This window comes from Rissa tridactyla, chromosome 1, assembly GCF_028500815.1.
Source record: "Rissa tridactyla isolate bRisTri1 chromosome 1, bRisTri1.patW.cur.20221130, whole genome shotgun sequence".
Lineage (NCBI taxonomy): Eukaryota > Metazoa > Chordata > Aves > Charadriiformes > Laridae > Rissa > Rissa tridactyla.
In genome coordinates this window covers 26,748,000-26,760,560 of record NC_071466.1, presented here as the reverse complement: position 1 = coordinate 26,760,560, position 12,561 = coordinate 26,748,000, and the positions used below count along the sequence as shown (strand labels likewise).

The 12,561-nt window shown below is 45.0% G+C and overlaps 1 protein-coding gene across 4 annotated transcripts in view; it reads right to left on the bottom strand.

Annotated features, from left to right (window-relative positions):
• B3GLCT (beta 3-glucosyltransferase) overlaps positions 1 to 1,442 on the bottom strand; it is a 68,364-nt gene extending 66,922 nt beyond the window's left edge. For all 4 annotated transcript variants that reach the window (XR_008469112.1, XR_008469107.1, XR_008469108.1 and 1 more), the window contains exon 1: positions 1,203 to 1,442. Coding sequence is in view for 1 of the 4 variants with exons in the window: in XM_054219363.1 (XP_054075338.1) it covers positions 1,203 to 1,290 (88 nt within the window). In the remaining 3 variants the exon portion in view is untranslated. The remainder of the gene's footprint in view (positions 1 to 1,202) is intronic.
• Between the last annotated feature and the right edge of the window lie 11,119 nt (positions 1,443 to 12,561).

Genomic DNA, 12,561 nt, shown 5'->3' with positions numbered 1-12,561 from the left:
TACGTACGTATGCTAATATAATATTAATGTACTGTATGTATTATATATTAATAATATAATAATAATGAAAAATAATAAATATACAAATGCATGTACGTACAATAAGTATACAAATACACATGGTGAAAACTGAAGCTGCTAATCTCTGTGATTATAATCTGCTCGGGGTTACAAGTGCTGTAGTCCCTTGCTGAAGCACTGGAGCAAAACTACTCATCCCGGAAGGAATGAAATACAGAATGAATACTGCTCTTTAGGAAGAGCAGTAAAGTATTAGGATTCCTCCAAAAACCAAGCTGCACAGGTGAAAGGAAAAATGTTTTACAAAAGAAAAATCAAATTATCACAGTTTTGCTTTGCTGAAAACAGCATTTATTTTTACCAGGTTTCCCCTGCAGGATCTTGATCCACAAGCCATGCTAGTGGAAGAGAATCAAATCCAACGGCTCAGAACAAACTGACAAGCCTGTGCTGACAGAGATGGAAGCATTCAGGAACACAAATAATGAGAAACAGAACAGATGCAAACATTTATTTCTGTCTCTTACACTCACGGCAACAGCTCCTAACTCAGAGAGCCTGTAGCGATCCAACTGCTGACATACTACTAACCCTCCTCTTTTAATCTTCTCCCACCTGCCCAGACACATTAAAAACGTCTCTAAAATATAGTAATAAGATATTTTTTTTCCCTCTATGCTGACATTTTAACCCGGCGGAATTACCCTTCCACCTCCCCTCAGCACAGCCAGTCAGTGAGGGGCTGTTTCAAACACGAGCACCGGCGGTTTCGCGGCGGGTTTTGGCTGGTTGTTTCACGGGGATTTTCTGGCCCGGTGAGGAGCGGTTTCCGCGGTGAGGGCTCTCCCCTGCCCCGCACCGCCCCACACGCCGGCGCCAGGCCCGCGGGGCGGGAAACGGTCGCGGGGCTGGGCGCCAGTGGCGCCTCACAGCCGGGGCGGCTGAGGGGAGCCCGCGCTGCCCCCGCCGCGCTCCCAACAAACTTCGGGGGAAGGGGCACCTCCTGCCTCCCTCACGGGGCGGGACGGCGGGGTGAGGAAGCGGCTGTGGCTGCGGCACCCCTCTCCCAAGCTCTGTCCCGTGCCCTCCTCCCCCTCATCACCTCGGCGGAGGGGCCGAGCGTCCCGGGTCTCCTCCCTTCACCTCGCCATGGCGTCCCGGCCCGGCCCCCGGCCACTCACCCCGGCTGCGGAGCGGAGGGAGAAGGAAGAAGAGGTGGGCGCACGCAGCGTAAAGGAGCCAGCGGTCGAAGCCGGGCTCCCGAGACATCTTGGCAAGGGCCGCCGAGCCGCACGGAGGAGAAGGGGCACGGTGCTCCTGGCTGCCCGCTTCTGCCGCAGAAGCACGGGCGAGCGGCCTCCGGCTGGTGGCGGTGCCGCCGCCGGCCGGCCAGCCCGCCCTCCCCTTCACTCCTTCCCTCCCCTCCGCTCCTTCCCTTCCCTCCCCCCCGCCAGGCCCGGCAGCACCGGCCGCCGGCGGCGGGAGGCGGAGCGGGGGCGGTGGCGCCCTCTGGCGGGCGGCCGCGGGAGAGGCGACGCCCGGCGGCCCCTGCACCTCCTCGCCGGCTCCGGCCTCCCTCCGGCCGCGCTGCGGGCCCTTCAGCTCCCCCGCGGCACCCCTGCAGCCCCGGTGATGGCTGTAGGCTAAACATCCAACCCGAAATATAATCCTAATGAGCACAGCTCTCCGTAACCATTCTTGACCACCCAGCATCTGTTGCCAAAACCAATTCGTAATGGCTTTGATTCTTCACGATAAATTATTAACTCCACAGAAAGTCCTCCAACAAGGTTTCTAGGTTGTCCAATTTGGACAAAAGAGGGGGGTTTTTTGGTTCTGAGCTTCATCCTTCTCCTCTCACAAACAAATTTAAATGTTGTCAGTCAAATGATACCCACAAGTCTCACAAGAACCTGGTCCACGGTCACAAGCGGCCTAGTTCACCTCCGAAACAACCCTCACAAACCATTCCCCCCAAAGAGTGTGTGACACCTCCAGACAACCATTTCGTAACCACCTCTGTGGCCAGGAGTGGAGACACGGGGTGCAGCCCAGAGCTGGGGCATGGACACAAGCATGGCACAGCCTTGGCACCCGAGACTCCACAGCTACAAACCACTCGCCCACAGTCGGTCAGAGAAATGCAGACCTGGAGCTGCACAAAACGTCTTTTAGGGGTAACAGGGAGCACAAAGTATCTAACATGCATAAAAGGCACAGTATAGACAGTAAATTTGGATGTAATGCAGCTCTGCAGACCAACAAAGAAAATTCAGATGTATAAAATCTTGTTAGCAACCAAAACATGACCCCAGGTGGATCCTGGAACAAGGAAGAAGAAACCACCCACACGAACATCAGATTTGTCCCAGTGACAGACTGCACACGCTGACAACTTGCTGCAACGCTCCCCAGGCACCCCAGAATGAAACCGCCAACCTTCAGACCCGGGGGAGCCACAGAAGGTTGGAGCCTGTAACCAGGAAAAGGAGTAGAAACCTAGCAGCGTGTATAAAATTTTCACTGCATTGTTACTTTCTTTTTCCGTCACAATTAGATCTGTATTTGTAATTATTAGATTATTCACATTCTAACTATAATAACAAGAAATTCTTGGCTTTGCTTATATATACGGCATGCTTCCTCTTTGCCCTTAAACTTGATTTGGAGGGTATACCTGGTGCCCCTAGGTAACAATTCCTTACACGCTGGGTACGCGTAGACATGAATTCCAGCCAGGTCTATTACGTACACATTTTCCCATCAAATACTGGAGATAAACGGTGCAACACCCAGGTCAGCTATAATCTTCCCATATTTGCAATCCAGTAAGGCCAACAGCATAGGAGCCAACTCCGATCTTTCCTCAAATCTCTGCAGCTTTTAGATCTACTGTGTTCTTTTCCTGACAGACCAAGCGGTTACAACAGGGTACCTTAAGTTTGCCAGAGAAGTGATTTTGAAGATGAATGGAAATATTTTCACAGCGATAAACTCTCACTCTCACTGCAAGTTCAGGCAAACACATCTATATCACTGTAACTTAGTAGGAAGCTTCATACTTTCCTTTAGAACTATCTCAGTAGAAATATATTAGCCAGACTTCCTTGGGGTATTAGACTTGCTTTATGTATTTGATAGCCCGCTTACATTGCAGGGTGTTGAAGAGAGAGGGAAAATGGGACAAAAGCGTGAGCAACCACAGCGTGTTATTTGCCTTCCAGAACAACTGCTTGTTGCTGACATTCTGCTTCACTAAACAAGTTACTGGCCTCAAGAATAACAATTCTGGTGCAAATTAAATACAAACTTTCATACTACGTTTCTCTTGCTGATTCTATGTGCATGCTCATTACCAGGAAAAAAAGTGTTAAGTTACCCTTCCATTTCTATACCTATATATAGGTATATAGGTATATAAGAGGTCTATACCTCTTATATAACAATATAAAAGGCGTGAATCCTCCTGCTTAACACATACATTTGCACTTGCTTGTTTTTCCTTGTAAGCTGCAGCAGCGTTTCCTGCCCTTTCTCCCATTTCTCTGTTCTGTGATGGTTTCCGTAAGTATTCACATCACAAAGATCATGCCCACAACAGCTGGGATAAACATAAGACTTGTCACTTTCAAAATGGTTAAGTTACACTCATGTTTGAATGTTTCCCCACGCAGCAAGTCAGTAAGGAAAAAAGAAATAACCCAACCTTTTGCCGAGATGTAATCAATGTTTTGGTTTCTCACAAATGTAAGAGAAATTTCATTGTAACAACCTCCCTAGAAATATGGAACTCTACCATGAAAGCTAATGTTCTCCAACTGTTAAGAAAAATAGCACTTAAGTATTTTAATCTTATATTTGGGGCTGGGAGGAGGAAATAAATCTTTTCCTTCAATTCTGCTCTACATACAAACTCAGACTGAGTTTGTTTGTTGTTCTAACTACCCCAGTGAGAATTTCCATCTCAGGAAGGATGAAAATAATGAACTTTCTGGTAAGAGGTTCAGAGCACCACTAAGCTTCCTTTCATTATAGTATTACATATATCTTACATTCATAAATAATACAAATGTAGCACTATTGCTGTCCCACCTCTCACATTAACAAGGGGGGCTGCAAATACAAAGAAAGCCTGTCAGATATAGATATACTTAAAGTTATGCATATCAGATTTATTTTGTCCTGGTAGGATATCTTTTACAGATATTAAATATAAATATATATATTTTAAATTAATTATTCATCACAAGTGAGATTTTTAGAAGGAAAAAAAAAGCAAAAACACAGCATTTTTTCCAGAATGAAAAGTAAACATGGACTTTCTGGAAAAAAGAGTAATTAAAATAATAAAGTAAATTACTATGTCCTTCAAAATATTTATAATAGCATGTATGTAGCAGCAATTTTGCATCCAAGTTACTAGATTTTAGTTACTAACATTTAGTATTGTATCATCAATTGTGGGATTATGAGGCTGTCGTGGTTTTGGCCAAATTGGCCAATGGCCGGCAACAGATGCTCCCTCCCAGCCTCTCGTAAGAAGGAGAGATAAAGAGAGATTTACGAGTTTAGAAGAAACTAAACTACTTTAATAAAATATTAATAATAAAATAAAAAGGAAAATAATGAAATAGATACAGTATATACAAAACCCTATTAAGCTCCCAAGATGATGTCACTGGCAGGCACTGGGGAAGTCCCAGGCTGGACTCAGCGACGGGTGGGAACCAGGTTCCACAGATGGAGTCAGGAACACAGGGATCGGGATCAAAGACACATGAACAGACAGGGTCCTCCTCGGACATCAGCCACTGAAGGAAGAGTTGACCCTTTGATCCCTCAGCTTTTATACTGAGCATGGGGCAGGTGGGATGGAATACCCCTGTTATATATACCCCTGAGAATACCCCTGAGAAATTATGAACCAGACACAATGGCAATTACTGAGTTAGAGAACTTGACTGGTACTACTTTGGTGTATTAGTCATTTGAAAAATGTTGAACTAATCCAGGAATGACAGTGTACTCCTATGGTTTCTTGCAATGGATGGGGTGGGAAGGCTTTTTCGGCAGAGCCAGGCCTATTAATCACACGAGCTGAGTTCTGTCCCAGCTCTTCCTCAGGCTGCTGCAGTTTGACCTCTCTCTTCTGCTCAGGAAGTTGCATTTGCAGGGGCGTAACTTTCAGCTATGAATAATCCTGTCAGCAAAACCAAGCCAAGTGAGTTTAGAATTGCACAATTACATTTTGAATCGCGACATACATCTGGAAACTGAGTTTCTCAGCTTTCAGCTACTCAAGACAGTAATTCAATGATAGTTCCATTAACATCACAATGTCCAGCTAGTACCCTGGGAGTGCATCTACATTTATCAAATGCCAGGCAGTGAGCTTGAGCATGGGAGCTCTGATCGTCTGCATTGCTCAGCTCTTAACTACCCTCCCTTGTCCCGCTTGGACCACCCTAAATAGCTCTTCCCAAGAGAAATCTGCAGTAGTGGGGAGAGCCCTGAGCGCTGGCTGTAGACATGACTCAATCAAGTGATACTTGGCCTGGGACTGGCCCCATCTTAACCGGAAGAATTGATAAATTTGCAGTAAGCCTGACAACCAAACCACCGAGGGAGATCAGTGCTCCAGTCAGCCCCTGTGGTAGCCCACAGTGTAGTCCTAGTTGAGTCTCTTTCCTTCCTGGGTTAATATGGGAAGTGTTTGCCCTTCATTAAAATTTGAGGAGTCCATCTTGAGGTAAGTCTCAGGGCATTCAATCAAAGCTTTATAGAGAACTGGTCTGGGGCTGTAGCAGAGAGTCCCGGGGACAGAGTTCAACCAAGCAATTTCTCACAATCAAGACTGCTGTTATTGGATTACACACTCATTAGAAAAGACCAGGAAAAACACTGGGCATGAAGTGATCAGTCACAGATTCTTAAAAGATTATAAAGATGGATCAAAGATGACTCCTTTCCTATGGGGCAAATAATGCCTGCTTAACAGCTCCTCTCTGTCATCTGGCACAGAAACACTGAAAATACCTTAGGTAGCATATTTTCTGGAGCTCACGACAGGATTGTCCAAGAAGCAGAGTATATACACTTGGGGGAGGACATAGATATTCCAACATCTTTGAACCATTACAGACTAAGCCACAGATGAGAAATAGGAGATCTTTCAAACCATGGAACTTGACATAGATCCCTAGAGTGCCTTAAAACAGCTGCTTAGACACCAGTGCTTCAACCTCCCTTATAGACCACACCTGAGATTTCTGATTGGCTCATTCTTGAAGGTATCACTGCCAGATTCCAGGTATGGCTTACCTTCTGAAATGTTTAATCTCAAAGAAACAGCAGGAAGGAAACCTAAAATTGTTATGCTTATTTTTCGTGTAGCATAAAGAATATAATATATAGCTGCAGCTTTGTCAAGTTCATATTTCTTAAACACATAGTAGCAGTAAATCAACAGGTCTGTGGGAGAGATGCAAACTTGGAATCTGGAATCCTTTGGAAGGTGAACCTAGGAACTAAATGCCCTCCCTCCACCCCCCCCTGCTTGAAACCCCCTTTCACACTTCTTTTCCTCCACTTCAGTCAGTAACTTGGCTATCCCTCCTTCCCACAGGATCATAGCTTAGTTGCAGAATCCGATTCTTCTTCTTTCTTGCCATACTGGTTCAGACATTAAGTTTCACTGACTATATCTTAGAACATCCTCAGATGTTCTCTACAGCTCTTTATTCTCCCTGCAAAGTTACCATGTTGGCTTTAGTCATTCTGCACTCCTAAATGTCTACCTCCTCTTTGGCTTTGTTCTAACTACAGTATATCTAATCTCTCAAAAAACCCTACTACAAGATTATCCAATCTACCTGAAAATCACTATACCAAGCTATCATATCATAAAACAAACTCAGACTGTCAGAATGCTGTGGAAAGGACCTTATTATCCCTAAATTGGTATTAATATTCTGTAACATTCAACTATGGGCTATTATAAAGTTTTCACAGAATAACAGAATTGTAGGGGTTGGAAGGGACCTCTGGAGATCATCTAGTCCAACCCCCCTGCCAGAGCAGGGTCACCCAGAGCAGGTTGCACAGGAATGCATCCAGGCGGGTTTTGAATGTCTCCAGAGACGGAGACTCCACCACCTCTCTGGGCAGCCTGTTCCAGTGTTCTGCCACCCCCAAAGTAAAGAAGTTTTTCCTTATGTTCAGACGGAATTTCCTGTGTTCCAGTCTGTGGCTGTTGCCCCTTGTCCTGTCGTCGGGCACCACAAACGGACAGACAGGTGCCCGTTCTGGTGCAGCTGAAGAGTCTGTCCCCATTCTCTTGACACCCGCCCTTTAGATATTTATAAGCATTGATGAGATCCCCTCTCAGTCTTCTCTTCTCCAGGCTAAGCAGACCCAGATCTCTCAGCCTTTCCTCATAAGGGAGATGCTCCAGTCCCTTGATCATCTTAGTTGCCCTACGCTGGACTCTCTCCAGCAGTTCCCTGTCCTTGTTGAACCGGGGAGCCCAGAACTGGACACAGTACTCCAGATGTGGCCTCACCAGGGCAGACTAGAGGGGGAGGATGACCTCCCTCGACCTGCTGGCCACGCTTTTTTTAATATACCCCCAAAAGACCATTGACCTTTTTTCCTTTTCCTATTTTACCTTTGGAAGCTAAGTGTTGATTCCAGTTTTACTTTATGAGATTACTTTTAAAATAAAATAATTTGATTATAAATTTATCTAGGTTCAGAACTGACTGAAATTATTTAAATCTGATTATTTAAATTATTTAAACCTGATACTGACAGGAAGATTCAGTTATGAATTATTTTTAGTACAACATGCCTGAAAATCTATAGTATAAACTCTTTTCAGAATCGGTATCTGCAGACAAATAGCTGACAGGTTAAAACTAGGGGGAAAATGCATTATTTTGATTTCTTGCAACTGTCGCATGATGAGAGGAAGATGATTTATGCTCCTGTCTTTGTACTGCACACAGTCAAGGAGAAACAAGGGTTATACTTCTACAGGCAGACGTAGAGGACTGAAGCTTTTCAGTCTCGATTATAAGCCAAGGGCATATTGCCCACTCCTTTGGTCAAATGAACAGCTTGCCTAAAAGAACTGTCAGACTTGATACTCTTTCCTGTTTCATCTCCTGCTGCTTCCATCTGACACAGAATTGCCTCTACCAAGCGTATCTGAGCTCTTTATATTTCCCCTGCTGAAGTGTAGCTATTTGAAAATACAACACATTAGACCTAAACTACCTGATCGTGTCTTTTTATCAATATATGAAAATATTACCTTGTCAACTGTGAGTCAAAGTATAGATGAACAGCATGGGATTTATTTGAGCAAAACCATGTAGGAACAGAATGCTTCCATATATCTTGAAGAGCTTAGGCCATATTGACTCCTTTCCCCTGCTTCTACTCCTACAAGAAGAGAAATAGTGGTATAAAGAATCACCTACCCTTCTCCACTCTGTACTCATAGTGGCAGGGAGAAAAACAAGGTGAACTGCTCAAGGAATGCTGGAATGGATAGTCAAATAATGTCCTCTGAACTTGTTTCTAACTTTTCTGTGGTTTGGATGGGCTGTAAATAATGTGATCCCTCTAGCACTGACTAATCTGCATCAGCTGTTGGGATTACTGCCTCAAGATATCCCACGTCTCACAAAGGGCTTCCACATACTTTGCTTTACCTTATTACAGCTGCACTGTAAACTACGAACCAACTCAAAAGTTGTTATGACATCCCAATTTGGCAGCAACCCCCCCCCAAACAATAATAATTAAAAAAATAATCCTTGGGAGTAGAAGAGACAAGTAGTCACAGTAACATCCAGAGAAGTTCAAACAGCGTGCAACATATGAACTAGATTTTAGACCCCGGTAAAATCCATCCTGTAAAATGGTGACATCAAAGACTTTGGGGTACGTCTGGCTTACAGCTTTTAATGCCAGTAATCCCAAGATGCACAGGGGGTTTATACTTAGATAAGATCACTCTAAGCAATGGCAGGAATATAAGAGCTAGTTTCTTTAGCTGAAGTACCTCTCTTGTGAACCAACTCAGGCGTGCACAATAATCATGCTCCTGAACAACCAGGGTTGGAAAATCCCCACTAGCTGGTAGGTCTCTGCATTTTATTTTAATATAACTACATTCAGTGTAGTTTTCTCATTTTGTCATCTGTGTCTCCATAAACCTTTGTAGCTATGTTATGTATCACAAATATTTTGTTCTTATCTTAATGACTCTTGAGAGAAATCTCATCTCTAGTTGAGATATTTGAAATGCCAATGCCATTGCCATAGGAGTAGCTTTCAAACATGGATACTCTCACGGCATCCCAGCACATACGGTGTGTGAAAAAGCTCGTAAATTGCATGGACTGATTAACAGAGGGCCAGTATGTTTGATGAATCATCTTCTCATCGTCATCATCAGCCAGGAACATTTTCTGGTATAGAGTAGGAAAACAGGAGGGAGTCCAAATCTTATAGATCCCAAAGAAGTTTCTGACAATGATGTCACAGTGTTACACTCTGCCCTGATATCTGAAGCTACCCGATACAGAGTGATAAAATACAATGGTTGCCTTCACACCAAGAATTCTGGACTATACAGGCAGCTGCTGGCCTTTTTTATCACTTTCCTGAACAATTCCTGGGGGACACACCTTCAGCATGTTTGCAAATGTCACCAAGCTGTGGGGGAACAGTCAAAACCCTGGAGAGCAGGACTGCTCTGCAAAAGGCCTTTGATAAGCATTAAAAATGGGCTGAGAGAAACCTTACGTTGTTTAACAAAAACAAATGTAAAATTGCGCACCTGGGTCAGAATAACCTCGTATAGTATCAACAGGCTGGGGACTGACTGGCTAGGAAGCAGCTTTGCTGGCAGAAGCCTGGGAGTACCGGTGGTCAAGTTGAGCGTGAGAAAGCAGTGCCCTTCTGAGATAATGAAAGCCAAGTATACAACAGGCTGCGTTAGCAATAGCACATTCAGCAGGACAAAAGAAGTGATCAATACCCTCTACTTGTTATTTGGAGGCAGCACCTGGAGTACTCTGTACAATTTTGGGCCCACCAGCACAAGAAAGACTTTCAAACTGGAGCAAATACACTGGACAGCCACTAAGCTGCTTAAGGGCTTGGAATATGTGGCGTACCAGGGAGGTCCGAGGTAACAGATTATTCAAGATAGATGGAGAAAAGACTAAAGGGGAATCTAATTGCTGCCAGCAATTACCTAGAGAGGGAAACCTAGAGATTCTTCTCAGTAAGTGCACAGCAAGAGAATAAGCTTTCGCAGGTTGCAATAAGGGAAATTCTAAATGAATACAACAAAAAAGTCATAGAGATTAGACACTGGGACAAGTTTGCCCAGAGAGGCTGAAGAACCTCCATCCTTAGAGACATTCAGAACTTTCTGGACAGGAGCCTGAGCTACTTCTGAGGTAGCCCAGCTCTGACCTGGGCATTGGACCGGGTGACCTCAAGAAGTCTTTCCCAGCCTAAATTATTCTCTTCTTCTGAGACAGTAGTGAGAAGAATAGAAAATGACATGACACCTACCTGGCACATACCTACAGACAAAATCAATCTATTTTGGGTCTGTAAACTGTCTCCAAGCATAGAAGTTGGTATTTGCTGTCTGTTGAGGCCCCCCACTGTGGCAAAACAGTGGTTTAAAATAATTACTTGGCAGAAAGATCAATCACTATTAAAGGTAAAATGATTCAATTCTGAGCCTGCCAACCATCCTTGCTCATTAATAAAGTCACCTAACAACCATCCCTTGACATGAACAAAACCACAAATCCATCCTCTGTGCAATAAAACCAGTTTTGATCATGTCTGAAAAGGACTTCTGAATCCTGCTGCTCTTTGCTCAAAAGTGGGCATCTCCCTCGTCCTGCTGACTGGGATAAAGGGAAGCAAGGGCTGGGACAGTTAACCAGATGAGGAGCTTATTGAGCAAAACTGACAGAAGAAACCAGAGCACTCCTCACTCCAGAAATTTTCAGTTATGAAATGGCCCTTAGGAGCCATTACAGCCTGATGTCGCTTCAGAGCAACTGCACTCATTGCAGCCTGTATTAGCCTCAAAGCAGTTTCAGATTACGTCCACCAGCAATTGCTCCCTTAGGACTATTTCATTCTGCTTTTGATACAGAAAGTCAGACGGAACTGGATCACAAAAACCACAGAATGTCACATGCGGTACAGAACCATTCAAATATGGCAACATCTAGTGAACAAGACACAGAGGAAATAAAAAAGTCAAAAGATGTTCAGGAGATTAATGTCAAAATCATTAAGAAAAACATTGCCAAAGCCCCCAAAATATACAGTTCTAAACCAAAACCACTCAGTTAAGACTTTGGAAAAAATGCTTTGTGGACATGCCCAGTATGCTATGCTGCTTAAGAGCAATAATAATAAAGTTGAGTGTTTATGGGTAAGGTTGAAGGGGAGGGCAAATAAGGGAGATGTTGTGCTGGGAGTATGCTACAGGCCGCCTGGCCAGGATGAGGAGACGGATGAGGTATTCTATAAGCGGCTGGCTGAAGTCTCGCAATCGCCAGCCCTTGTTCTGGTTGGGGACTTCAACCTGACGGGTATCTGCTGGAAATATAACACAGCAGAGAGCAGGCAGGCTAGGAGGTTCCTCGAGTGCATGGAAGATAACTTCCTGACACAACTGGTAAGTGAGCCTACCAGGGGAGGTGCCTTGCTAGACCTACTGCTCACAAACAGAGAAGGACTAGTGGGAGATGTGGTGGTCGGAGGTCGTCTTGGGTTTAGTGATCATGAAATGGTCAAGTTTTCAATTCGTAGCAATGTAAGCAGGGGGGTTAGCAAAACCTCCACCTTGGACTTCCAGAGGGCGGACTTTGACTTGTTCGGGACACTGGTTGAGAGAGTCCCTTGGGAGACAGTCCTGAAGAGCAAAGGGGTCCAGGAAGGCTGGACGCTCTTCAAGAAGGAAATCTTAAAGGCTCAAGAGCAGGCTGTCCCCAAGTGTTGCAAGTCTAAAGGGCGGGGAAAGCCCTCATCTACAAGAAGGGTCAGAAGGAGGATCCGGGGAACTACAGGCCTGTCAGCCTGACCTCGGTACCAGGAAAGATCATGGAGAGGATCACCTTGAGTGAGCTCTCACGGCAAGTGCAGGGCAGCCAAGGGGTCAGGGCCAGCCAGCCAGGGTTTAGGAAAGGGAGGTCCTGCTTAACCAACCTGATCTCTTTCTATGACCATGTGACCCGCCTTCTGGATGCGGGGAAGGCTGTGGACATTGTCTATCTGGACTTTGGTAAGGCCTTTGACAGCGTCCCCCACAGCATTCTCCTGGAGAAGCTGACGAATCATGGCATAGAAAACTGTACTCTTCGCTGGGTTAAAAACTGGCTGGATGGCCGTGCCCAGAGAGTTGTGATTAATGGGGTGAAATCCACTTGGCAGCCGGTCACCAGTGGTGTCCTCAGGGCTCAGTTTTGGGGCCAGTTTTGTTTAATATCT